This window comes from Anopheles arabiensis, chromosome 3, assembly GCF_016920715.1.
Source record: "Anopheles arabiensis isolate DONGOLA chromosome 3, AaraD3, whole genome shotgun sequence".
NCBI classification, from domain to species: Eukaryota; Metazoa; Arthropoda; class Insecta; order Diptera; family Culicidae; genus Anopheles; species Anopheles arabiensis.
Window position 1 is genome coordinate 12407111 of NC_053518.1, and position 13639 is coordinate 12420749.

General features: G+C 43.0%; 1 protein-coding gene and 1 long non-coding RNA gene across 5 annotated transcripts in view; one reads left to right on the forward strand and one right to left on the reverse strand.

The window, feature by feature from the left end:
* Positions 1–13639, forward strand: part of LOC120903489 — a 154688-nt gene that overhangs the window by 1845 nt on the left and 139204 nt on the right. For 2 of the 4 annotated variants that reach the window (XM_040312953.1, XM_040312949.1), the window contains exon 2: positions 5881–6549. In XM_040312953.1, the coding sequence (XP_040168887.1) occupies positions 6541–6549 (9 nt within the window). In that variant the 5' untranslated portion in view covers positions 5881–6540. Of the gene's footprint in view, positions 1–3898; positions 4120–4192; positions 4656–5880; positions 6550–13639 lie in introns of those variants that run through there. The other 2 variants (XM_040312951.1, XM_040312950.1) reach the window with 2 other exon arrangements.
* LOC120903495 lies at positions 3427–5313 on the reverse strand. The gene is made up of 3 exons (XR_005739608.1): positions 5169–5313; positions 3727–3903; positions 3427–3574 (listed from the first exon to the last, which is right to left on the reverse strand). It is a non-coding gene; the product is annotated as an uncharacterized LOC120903495 (long non-coding RNA).

The following is a 13639-nucleotide window of genomic DNA, read 5'->3' on the forward strand; positions in this document are numbered from 1 at the left end:
AAGCAGTTTGACTTGTGGTTTTGTACCGTTGCGCCTGCCAACTGTCATTTCAACCGAAAATTGTAGATAATTTCCTTGGAGTGTACAAATATTTGACGATTGAAAAAGCAACGAGCGGAAGCGTACATTGCTACCGAAAAAAAGTCAAAGTACATAGCGCGAAATAAAAAGCTCAGGCCAGCTATTCCACACAATTTGGTTGATCTTGCGAGGTTTTCTTGTTGAAGTCGGCATCGGAAGCCGTACTTTGCTGAGATCGCGCTAAGAATAACAACGGCACGATGGATTCTTGGTTGATTTTTTGCCGATATTCCCTCAAACTTTCTTGCCACAAACTTCAGAGTTTGTGCCGTCCTCTACGAGTGTATGTATATGTGTGTGTGTTCCCCCCCAATGTGCCAGTGCAAACCACCCATCAGCGCTGCCGACACTTGATTGGCTTCGTTTCCTGGTTTATGTTTTGTGCCTGCCCGGGCCTGTACTTTAGAAACGCGCCCCAGGCGGAGCCAGTTTTGCTCCAAGAATTTCAAGCTGTTTGTGTGTGTGCGTTTTTTGTTTGTTTCGGCCCTTTTTTCCCCATTTGCCAACTCCCGGGACCTACGCTTCGGGTGAGAACTTGCCGGCAGCAGCATGCTGGTCGAGGATGCTGTGACTCTGAGCTGAAATTATGAATAATAAGACATACTCTTGGGGTATTCGAGGGTTCGTTTTTGGGTTGCTTCTCCTCGGTGCCCTCTGGCTGCGAGTCACTGTTGGGTTTCATTTTAAATGGCAGCTCTTCTTATCGCTTTGTGTGAAGCTTTTCTGGAGGGTAAGTGCTTACATAGAGTTGTTAAAAGTTGCTGGAAGTTGTACCCGAACGCGAAAAAGTTCGCTAAATTAGACATCTAATTGTAAAACATCGCCCATTGTGTGAGATTGCTGACTTCGTTACTGCAGTGTTTTGTTTGGAGCCGGTCTGGGAGATAAGCTGTCGACTGCTGGCATGTGTCGCAAAAGTAAAAACTTTACATCAAAAACAATCAAGAGTTCAAATCTTTCCTCCATTTATGTTGGTAGATTGCGGAGCGGGAGGAGTTTGTAAGATTGCGAAAAAAGCACAAATTCCCTCAACAAAACTGCCTCGTCTTGCCACCCACCGCGAGAAAGGAAAGGGAAAGGGTGGGAAAGCTTTTGAATAAAACCTGCCAAAATCTGAAATGCACAAAATTAAGATAAACTGCTGGTCGTTCCAAACTGCAACCGATTGTTATGTCGCCTGTCGCCTGTCAAATTGTCCAAATTGCAACCGTTGAATGATAATTTCGAGTTTAAAAAAATACTGGAATTAGTTTAATGTTTTATTTGACAGATGTCCAGCAGTATTTATGTAATTAATGACTTTCCAAAGCTTTCCGTCATTTTTGCTTTTTCGGCATAAGCCGGCTACTGAGCGGTGACTGCTACTGCTTCACCTTCCACCTGTCGCCCAGCGTGAACTTTATGAAGCAAAACGGACGAAAGATGACGATGATGATGATGACGATGGTGCACCCTATTGACCGTTACGCCAAAAAGGACGCCAACAACGAATTGGGCTTAAATAATGTATGAACGATGCGGGGATAACGTGTACAAGTAATTTATTCGAAAGTGGCTTATATCTTCGAGCACCGACTGTGTGTTCATTCTGCCAATACTGCCCGAAGCCTTCCGGGGCTCTGGCGTGAGGTCCAGTCCAAACGCCGTGCGCCAGTACCACACCACGCCTGGTACGTAACGTAATTCTGACCAAATGTGGTAGCGCCCGGGGGCGTGCGAAGATGGTACACACGCCGTGCGACGATTGATAGTTATATTTTCCACTTTTAATTACTTCTCTTACATTTTACGCGCTCACGGCGGTGGTGCGTTTATTTTTTGTCGCTTCGGCTGGATTTTTAGGTGGATAGGTTTTACGTTAGTTGCTTATTTATGAGCAATGCGCCTTCCCGCCTCCGGGCGCAGTGGAAACCGCGTGCGCACCGGTAACCAGGGGCGTAGGTTTTAGATGTTATCGAGCAGGATTGGGTGTCTTTAAAATTTATTTTCGATGGCGTCAATCGACGTTGCGGCAAAGTGAGCCATTTGATTTGGAGGGGGGCCCGTTCGCGGTGTGCTCCCATTAGTGGTGTTAATAAGAAAATTATTTCTGTTATTAACATCGTTTTTGGGCGGTCGCCGGACATTGGTGGATTATATACAGTACGGAGAAACTATAAATTTTGTGAACGATTTGGGGAAAAGTGGGTCTTTTCCTGGGTACAGATATTGGTTGGTTGGAATTGGCTGCACGTGTGATAAGGAGAAGAAGTTGTTTTGAACATTGATTAAAAGAAAATTGTGGAATGAAACAGGTTTTCTAAATTTGTTTTATCAAGTGGCTCTCAGCGCCAGATGTGGAGTTAGTTCCAAATGGGTTAGTTTGTTTTTTAAGTGAACCTTACAAATATATGTTTAGTTTTAGAGGCACAAATTGAACTAAAGAATAGTTAACAATATTTTCGAAGGTCATGTGAAAATAACTTAAATTGCTTTTGTTTTATTTTTGTGATTTGATAAATTATTAGCATTGACAATTTCTGTCAAAACTCTTTACGATCATTGAAGTCGTTGGCAAATCAATTCTGTTGGATTCTGAGCAAATCAATTCTGTTGGATTCTGAGCAAATCCCCAGTTAGAAGTAATAATTTCTGTTAATATTTTAAGACAGCTTCTAGAGACTTCAAAGCTTCTCAGCTTTCTGTGTTTTTCACAAGATTTCGTAAGAGGTGAAAGCAAAATTCAAAGATTGTTTTGTTTTTTCCCCCTAGACAAAGTTCTCAGTCTCAGTCTCAATGCAGAACATTGTCTAGACTCTAGAGAGTACAGAACAAAGGTTTATATTATTTGTACCTCAGATGTATGCTTTTAGCAAACGTTTGAAGAATTCATTATAATAAGTTAAACTTCAAGGAAATGCCTGGATATTCGCTTCGAATATATCCTGTCAAAATTTTATAGAAAAAGCTCAATAATCGTGACAAAAATTCATGTTCTTCTTTGATACAACAATCATGAATGATTAAAGCACGATCAACCCTTTTTAGGTCTTGTAATAACCATGCTATCCACATTATCTGAATTTTGCGTGGTTTGGCATGTTTTAGAATACTTTATTCAGCTTTAGTAGTTCAGCTTAGAACTGAAGAAACTCGTTTAATCATGAAACCATCAAAGATTTCTTTTGCTCTGGGATCACAAACGTATTGGACTTTTCAAAAAGAGCACTTCAGAAATTATTGAAGATATTTGTCCACGATTATTTATGAGCGAATATCTGCCTAATAATGTTTGGCATAAACAAGTGCCTACGTTGTAAGAAGGGTTAACGAAAACAAGTGAAATTTTCGATACATTATTTCACATCTGCTTACCCTTGGAAGCAGCAGGAAGGACTACGAACGAAAGGAAATTGCAAATATGAAACCCAAATCCCAATTATGTGTCCAATTTCCTCCAGTTTTTACCAAACGCTGAATTTTCTCCTGGGACGAATAACGTTAAAGATCAAGCCTAAATCAAAGAAAGCAAAAAAAAACGGGAAGAAAACAAAACGATCAACCCGGCACGGCAGGGTTCACTCCAGGCCGAAAATTCGATCGATCGAGTGATCGTCGCTTAAGCGTTAATTTGTACGCTTAAAATATCTTCCCTCTCGCACGTACCCGCGTGGTGTCCACCCTGTTCTTATTTCATCATGTCCGCGCTCATGTGTGCCTGTGTATGTGTTAAACGTCTCACTTTCTGAGGCTTCCCGTATCAGATCCGATTGCAGCACCTGCAGTATCATCGGAGATCGTGTGGTTTCGCGTGCTTAATTGAACTTTTGAGCGCATATTTTGCTGAAAACATAAAAAAAAACAGACACCAAAAAAAGAAAAGCTTAATCTCCGGTTTAGCAATTTAGTTTGCTTCGCAGTGTTTTTTTTTGCAACAAGATAAACGATACAATCAGGGCTAACGTTTAAGACAAAAAAAAGGAAGCAGAAAACGGTGTGATACGCGGCGTGTCGGTGCAAATTTTTGATGCTCCGTTGGGGTGAGATTTTGATCGAAAGGTAACACCTCCAAAACTCTCACCGGACTCGACGGATGCCGTTTTTTTTCTTTCTTTCCTTCTTTCTCCTGCAGCATCCAACCACACTACGGCCAGCAACCGGTCGCCCTTGATCAGGGCGCCCGCTGGTCTTTTAGTAACACACACACATCGCTCGGTGGCGATATTTGCAAAACTTTCCGAGCCTAATAATGAAGAACCATTAAGGGTGGCTGGCGCTCGTAACGGTTTACAGAGGCACAACTTTCCCCTCCTTTGCCAGCGGTTGGAAGGAAATTAAGGCTCTCTCCCCGGGGATGGTGCGGAGTGGTGGAGGGAGAGACGAACAAGAAAACAAAAGCTAACAACAACAGCAAAGCGATGGCTATAATGGGGGCACGCTGGTGGAGGCTGTCGGTGGCTAGCGCCGCCGGAAAGTGAGAGTGTGTGGCCAGCCACTCTAAGACACCTCCAGCTGCCGGCTGCCCAAATAGAAAAGTCATTCCGTAAGTCACCGGCGCGCATCACATTCACACACTGGCTCTGCGGGAGAAAAAGGTAAGGTAAGGGGGAGGGTGTGCGTGGTGTTGATGGATCGTACCCCAAACCCACCACGGTGCTGCCGGGTGAGTTTTAACCTATCCAATCTTACACCTTCCAATCGGGAAGCTCCGCTCCACGCCGCCCCACGCATAGTTAAGTGCTCACCGAAGAAAGTGAATCGCGACGTGTGTGTGTGTGTGTGTGCCAATCGCGATATGATGATGGCGGACGGAGAAGAAAGCGCGGTCCCGAAAAAGCCGGACCATCATCAATCCGGCCGGTCACAGCACGGAGCGCCATCCATCGGGGCCCGTCATTTGTGAACTCGTCGTTGTGCCGGGCAGCAGCATTTGACGTTTGTGTGGCGTGTGTTGCCGTGTTCCTCTCGGTTCGGTTACCGTGTGCGGGCAATCGATTGTCGGAGAGGAAACGAGGCAGCCAGTGTGTGTGTGTGCGTCAGGGTCATAATCCTGCGCTTTGGAGGTTAGAAATAATAGGAGGCTGACGACTTGTTGTAAGCGAGCTTACCTTCTTGTTTGTGTTCGTGCACCTGCTAGCTAGCTTCAGACAGGTGCGTTAGCGATCTAAGTGTGTGTGAGTGCGAGTGTAATTAAGCGAGTGTTTGACAGATGCGATCCTGGTGCGTCACAGCATCCTTTGTGAGCGTACTGTAGCTACCATTGTTGGAAGGCTTATATCCCGCAAAAGCAGTGCAAATAAAGCTGTATTAGAATTAGCTGCCACTGTAGGTGTGAAAGTGTCGAAAGAAAGTAAACGACATTAGTGCTACCTTCCCTCCAATCCTACCGCCCGATTCAACCAATATGGCGCACAGCTAACACTACTTAAAAGACGCTTAACCTTTGTGTGTGGCTGCAGGAAATCGAAATCACTAAGACAATAATGATTAGTGTTTGTGCGATGCTTCGTTTGCTAATGTTGTTACTCACACTACGGAGGTGTAATGAGCCTCCGACGGGGCTTGCTAGAGGCCGGAAAGTGAACCTACGGCGTGCGGCAAAGGACAACGACACACGTAGCCATTGCACTAGGGGCTCCACCGGACACAAATACACATACTCTCTCTCTCTCTCTCTCTCCACGGGTATGACTTGTTGCTTGCACAATTGTGCTCTTTCGCCCCCCCCCCCACAAGTGTCCGTTTTAATGTGGTGAAATTCTATCTCTTGCGGGAATTTTCCATCTAATTTCGTTTTCATTTGTGATCTCATCCGTACAGTTTCTACATCTGTGTTTGTTTGTTTGTTTGTGTGAATGTGTATGTGCTGATTACCAATAGAGTGGCGTAAAGCGTAGAGAGGATTCGAGAAAGAGGCTTATTGGAAAAATTGGAAACCAATTGGTTTTTTTTTGTTGTGTGAATTTTGGCCGTCGTGTGTGTTGTGTTGTGTGATACACGCCAGAGCAACCATCATCAAGCTGAATCCGATGGATTCACAGTGCTTATTTTAATCAATTTTCTCACCATCGTACATCGTTAATTAGTGACGTGGAGTTAGTGTGTGTGTGTGCACAAGTGTGTCTGTGAATTTGCCGGCCCTTGGGGGCCCCTTTGGTTCCGGGTTGTGTCAATTGGTGTGCCCTTTTTGAAGTGACGAAGAAAGTGGATGTAATTTGCCCACCTGGGGCCAGCAGGAAAAGCCCGCTTTTAGTTTGTGTAGTGATTTAAGAAAAATAGAGTGGGTGGTTTGAGGAGTAAAAACAAATACGTAACATACACACATTCCATTGGTAAAACGCGAGAGCTTTGGTGCTCGCTTTAACTGTTAACCGATGACGTCTCGCCCGCGCGTGTACGTTCGACTGTGAAGAGCGAAGGCACAACACGTTCCTGGTGCTGCAACGGGAAGCGGGGTAATTGCACACCAACGCAACAACAATGTCGAAGGTAAGTTAAAATATGAATTTAATTGATTATTTACTGTTGTGTTTGTGTGATGGGGGAAAACGTTTCCCTGTTCCCTTACACCACGCAACAACCTTTGTTGGGTATGACGATGTTGTGATGGCTGACTTACCATGACGACGTATTGATTAATTCACAGTGGGATAAACAAGTCAGGACGTATTACAGGGCTTGTCATTGTTTTTGTGTTGTTTCCATTATTTTTGGGGTTCTTCTCACAAGCAATTAAAAATATTGGAAAACAGCCAAAAAAAAAAAAAAAAAAAAGTGGAAACCCCTAACAGGCCTTATTTCTTTGATATTTTAATCTTGGTTGTATATGCAGTAGACCCACAATTTCTCTGTAATTATGGTACAGATGTAATAATTAGGAAAAACTAACGAAAAAAATAATAACGAAAAAACTATTTTTCATAATGGTTATCATTGTGCTTGGCTTTTGGCATTTTGCTTGGATCTGTGTATGGGGGGATCTAGGTTTAATCCCATGAAGGGCATGATTACCGCATACCAATTGTAGGCTACCGGCGCTTACTAAAGTTCCTTAAACAAATGTCTTACACTGGTGCCTGACGAACAGTACAATATCTAGCTCCATTCTGAGTACATCAAGATTCCTCTTCTTTGGAAAATAAAACAAAAAGTATCTATCTTGCGCCATGATATGAACTCTCAGTATCCATTGTTTTCACTTTTAACTAACTCAGGTTCTCCTGGATATATATGGACTTAATGTCTTTTTACAAAATCTGAATGTTGTTCGTTAGATGCGCTCATTGAATAGAAACAACCAAAGGTTTCTCAATTAGAAATGTATAGACTGTTGCTATAACTGTATTACAACTATTGGAGACGACTAAAGACATGTAGAATGAAAAGTCTAGAATGTTAACTGTATACGCTGTATTTAGTTCCACCATCTGCTGCATGAAATGTTCTTGCCTGATGTTCTTTTCGGTTTTGAAACTTCAATGCTTCAAAACACCTTTCAATGGATACTAATATCAGACAGAGATTTTGCTGTCCTAATCAACCGAAACCTTTCCTCAAGAGATCTTAATAAAAGTCAACAACTATCTTCACGGATGTCAGCTCCCAAGAGTGGTTTATTTTCTCCGGTGATTTTCCAGCCCCGAAAGGGCTAGCAATGAGAGTCTCTTACCAAACGGGGCGCGTATGGAATTCCTTCCATTTTAAACCGATTTCCAGCGAAACGTCAGCGACATAACGACGGGGGACGAGAAGCACTGGACACGGTTCAGTAATTCCTAAATGCTTTTTGATATCTCATTTTTCCATTGGCTTCACAGTGCCGACTCATCGGTGTGCTGTATGCTCGAGCATCCGTCCAATCCTACCAGAGCTCCCCTCACGGCTATGCTGTCCAACCCGTCCCGTCGGCCCATCCCTCGGCCCGATGGGTGAAGATTTTCCCCGTCACGGGAAGGCGCGCCCGCGCGTTGATAATCATAGTGAGAGGAGTCATGTGACATTCGACAATCCATTCAACCGTTCGCGCGGGGTACCTCCCGTACTCTCAGCCCTGCTCAGTCCGTAGAGGATTTGATAAACGAGGTGTGTTTTGTTCTTGGTACTGTGTTCGGTTCGATCGCCACCGAACGCCAGACAGAAGTAAATGGAGCGAATCGAAACGCGTTCTAATCCTAGTGAGAAAAAAATCCCTCTGTCACCATCCTCGATTTGCGATACAGTTGTGCGTACATTCGTTGATTGACAAGCCAGACTAGCCAGAGAGAATGTGTTGAGTTCAGTTTTTTTCTTGTTATGCTGGATGTTTCATTTTGAAGGCTTTGCAAATTCCCTTCAAAAGGGCGGGATGAAGGGTTTGATTTTTGCTTTAAAATTCTAAACCCCATTTTTCGAATACCACCGCCAGCAAGCTTAGTACGTCTTAGCTCACTGCAGTAAATTGTTTGCGAATCTCGCGCAGAACCAGCCAAACTTATCCCACGACGAGCGCTTTGGGTATTTTGGCAATCGCAAATCTCTTTCGCTTAGTGCTGCAATAAAGTGGATTTTTCCTCCTGGCTGGGTTTTGTTTTTGGGTGCCGTAAAACTTGATCCGTCCGTTAATTGAAAGCCCTAAAACAGGATTAACCCGAAAGCTGCAAAGATGCAAAGCTAGCAGGAGAAGGGTATGTTATCGCCTGTGGTGACGGAACAAGCGTCTGTTACGTAGTTTATGAGTGCGTTTGCGTTTGCGTGATATATGCAGCTTTTAGAGGAAGTTACTTAACTTCATTGATACCGCTTTTATACTAAAGTATATAATAATTTACCTACGATTATCATTATTTATATTAAAACTAAAGAAATATAATAGTAATGCGACATAAATGGGGTTAAATAGTCATAAATACTAAAAAGAAGCATATAATTAGCACGATGAAGACTTCTTTAATGTATTGTTTCCATATCATGCTCTAAAAAAAAGGAATATAAACAATTATAACCATTTCAGTATGAAACTGCACAAAGAGACAATCTTCGTTAAGCGATAATTTGTATTTGGTATTATGAGTTCTCTATTATCCATGTTTTATTATTTCATTTTCATACAAATGCATTATTTACATACAAAACAACACATGCATCCTGTGGCTTTTATTTCGTATGCAACGAACCAAATTGATAGCAGTCTCGTGGTGTCGGTGTCACGTCCATGGTCGTACAGCACCACTGGTCGCGGGTTCAAATCAAATATGAAGCGCGATTAAAACCAATGTGTTGCTGTGTGAGCGCAACGGTAGTGTGATTATTGCAGTTTTACTACGTGCTTATAATAAAATGGACAATAATGGCGAAAACTGTTAATGTCTATGCACTAGGCGCAGATATTGCAATATTAAAAGAATGCGAGGGATGACCGTGTGATGATGTGGTATCTAAAGCAAAAAACACTTATAAAACGCATCTTTTATTGCTTCCGAAATCTTCTATCGCTGTTGACAAGTACAAGGAAGGGTTTTGTGTAAGATGATTTCGTTCCATTTCACCGAATTCATATAGAAAGCCATCAAAACACACGGTTTTTGTTGGTGTACGGTATAAAAAAACTTCGCTCCGACCGCCACCGAAGTAATGTAACCACATTGCATTGGGTTTGAGCTCTAGATGTTTTGACTGTTTTACTGTCGAAAGAGGTATGTAGACCCTCCCCCCTCCCCTTTACTGTTGCACAGTACAGCTTAATGTTGTTTTCAATTGTGCTCGACGGATTGTTTTTCTTTTCCCCACTACGCGCGCACGTGCCTGCCGTATATTCAACCGGGTGCCAGGAAGCGCACCTCACTATCATAACTCAACTAAAATCTCTGCATGCACCTCCTTCACCTGCCCTCCCATTTACATGCTCTGCTGCGGGGCATGTTTTTGCTGCCGGTGGTGGTTATGGTTTGAAACGAGCGAAAAAAAAAGCGAAAGAAAAACAACAAACAAGGCATCGTTTGTGTGTATGTTGATAGCTTACAAAATACTTGTTCCATAAATTTACATTCCATGCTGCAGGTGCCTCCCCCGGGGGTGCGAAGACAAACACCTGGGATCGTGTGTGTGAGTGTGGCTGTGGGCGTGTGATAATGCGGTGAAGTTGCATATTGCAATCGTATCGAACACTGACAGCGTTCGGATAATGTTCTCCGAAAGGCGAGACTACGGTAGCAGGCCATCCCAGCATAAAGCCAGTGACGTGCGATGATATGGCTGGCAGCAGTAGCAGCAGCCGAGCTAAGTGAAACATGAAAGAAACACGTCGGTAAAAGTGGAAATGCTGATCGTACAACGCCTGGCAGCGTTGGATGCGATTACAGATTTGGGTAGCCAATGTTAATTATGCTGATCAAACTTGGCTTGTTAAAATGCCAGCGAGGCCTGCCGTGTCCGTATGTGGGAAGAAGAAACCCCAGATAATACCGGGCAGCAACACAAAGCACACGAAACGAGAAATTGTAACCTCGCGGATAGGCGCAGCCGATGATTGGCGAGAAGGAAATGAAGTAAGTCTTGCGAGTCTGTTGATTGAATTTCCTATTTCCTTCGTCTGAGCGAAATTGATGAGATGAAGCGTGGCTTTAAGCTTTTGATGTTCGTGCATCATTGCCAGGAGGGTGCACGCAGGCTTTGTGCTGGAGTCTCAAGCTTGTTGGCATGTGGTCGTGCTCGAATGTATTGAGACATTATGTCACGATTTATCACGATTCAGCCAAAATTGACTCATGGTACATGTATTCTTATGTTCAAACCAAGGTCCAATTATTTGGTAATGGGTATCTCTGGGCGGGATTTAAGTAACTCCGCATCGAAATCAAATTAAATGTTATGAGCTCTAGTGTTTTATCAATTTCTCATGTAACATCACTAGTTGCGTTTTGTGCTATCGATCGAATATATATGTTTTTCTGCAGCAGGTTTCCTATCCAAATCCTATCCAAAGAGTGTATGATTGGGAAAGTCATCAATCTTCTACGTGGTCTTTCCCGAAAGAAGCAACCCTAAACCTTCACCATAATCAACAACTCACAGCAATAAAGGCAAGAATAGGAAGAAACAGAACCAACATTTTCATTTCCATGGCCTTCCATCGTGTCCCGCGAGGTTTTCTGGGTAAAAGAAATGTTTACAGCGGCGAAGGCGAACATGCTTCCCTTTTCGGTGGTGTGATTGATTAGCCAAGGTCCGGTGAAGAGTGATGAAGAATGAAGCATTTCAAAGCGTTCCTGCCCGTGGAAAGGTAGACAACCGATGGTTAAATCAATCTCTTTTGTGGGGAGAATAAACCCAAAATGGTTTATTTTCTTGATGGGAGCACATGGAGGAATACAAAACCCTTTCCTCTGATACTGTTGAATCGACACTTTGAAAGCATTTAATTTTCCACGCTGGAAGAGATGCTTCTTATGCGGTTCTCATGTACATTTTACACCGGCATCGATCGAAAATCGATAGTAAAGGTTCTCCAATCGCATGGAGATGTGTGAATTTTATCGATTCCGAATTAGCATACACAGTTCCGTCCATCCATTGGGTTGGAAGAGTGCACGTGTTTTCGATTTATTTTTGCTTCTTCTTTATTCCCACCGATCCGTGGGCTTCCAACTCGGAACAAAAACGAAATCTTAAAAGAAATGAAAAGTTGAGCCAACAGCGGAGATAGAGTGAAAGGGGTCGAAAAAGGGCGAACCGAACAGCCGATGCTGCGGCCGACGACGTTGTCGATTTTATGGGAAATTTATATGTAAACGATAAAATTCAACCAGCCCACTAGCCGGCTTTTGCCCCGTGGCATGCTCCCTCGGTGAGCTGTAGCTCGCTCGTTTTGGTGGTGATGTGCTGGTGTCTTTGCCGTACTGTTGGCGAAAAGCAGAGGGCTCCAATATGGCATCAATTGGCTGGGATTTGTGTGCTTGGAGGGTTGGGGTGTTTTGGCTTTGGTGCTCTAGGTGTAGCTACTTTATGAAGCAATGTGCATGCTGTTGAAGTTTTGTGGTGTGATTATTGGGATAAGGAAAACGTTATTGGATGGTGGCTTGTGGTTTATTGGTTTATTTGTTTGTAATATTTATATGTTTATGATGTTGTTTGTGTTTATTGTTTTATTACAAATTGTTAGTTGTATTAACATTCGTTATAAGTTATTACGTTAAAATAACATTCCCTTTCTTTTTAAATAGTGTTATTGCATCGATGCTGTTGTTGATTTTTGTTTAAATTTGTATTGTTAATGGAAGAAATTGTGATGATTTTTTCTTCCAAATTGCTTTGTCTTGTTTGCACCTAGCTTGTTTTCCTAACTCAACCTCGCTTTCAGTCCTATATTGATAAGATGTTTGTTCATAAGCTTTCTTCGGCTACCCATAAGCCAGCCAGCTTTCGCCGTTGGACATGAAATTAGTTACACCTCCCTTTTGGTTACCTAATTTTCTGCCGCTGCTATGTAATTTAGCTGTGCCTTCAGTCCATTGCATGTACCGCGCTAACCAAAGAGAACAAAACAGTGCCCAACGAACGCTCTGGAAGTATGTTTTTCCACCGCGTCCTCCAGGCGTTCGGCCTAGTCGCGAGAGTTCAACCGGAAGGAAATTGTAGTTAATTTAAATGTTTTGCTTTTCCTTCGCGCTCCGCGCACACATCGATACACTTTGGCGAGCTAGGGCTAGAAATTATGATGAGCTAAAACCTTTCGAAAAAGAGCACAAAAAACAAAACTCCGTTAGAAAATGATGACAAGAAGTTTCTCAGCAAAGCACAATAATTAATGACACTTTTTGTGACAGCTGTAGTAGCTCTAAATGATGCCGCAATTGAGCACAAGCTAATTTTCTCATTTTTGGTACAAAAAAAGGTTCATTAGCAGTTTTCCTATGTACGTTATGTGAGTGTGTTTTTTTTTCTCTCTAACGGGTCCTTTTGAACAATCCATACAACACCACCTGTGCTGACGTGTTATGCTGCCATCGAAACCTGTTTGCCTGGGTAAAGGAAGTAATTTAATTTTGTCGCCCGAATAAACGGGCGGCTTAGCGAGGCGAAAAATGTGTGCCACTTTCGCTTATGGTTCCGAAATCGTTCTCGGCCCATTTTCTTAACTGCACAAACCACACGAAGGTGTAGGAAAAATGGGACCACCCCACGCTGAAGGTGTTTCATAAAGGGGGTGCCCGGGGGCTTTGCGAATGTTATGAACAAACCGTGGTTTTTGTTTTATGGGGTCACTCTCGTAACTTTCCGGGTCAAGATTTCCGCCGTCGGTTTGGTGACATCGTTTATTGATTTAAAGGTTGTACCAATCGTTTCAATTGAAACAAAGCGCCAACGAGAGGATCAACACTTGCTTTGATAAAGTTTTGTTTGAAGTAGTTTTGATAAAACAAACTTTTGCTGTGTTTTATCCGTGTTTTTGCAAGTCTTTCATGGATGACGCAATATTGCTCAATTCTCGGGATTCTCTGGATTCTCTGGATTATGTATATATTCTACCCGCCTGGACGTTTCGCTTCGAACTGCATTGCAAAAATAACTGGTTTTGGTGGCTGCGTTCTAACGGACATTGACT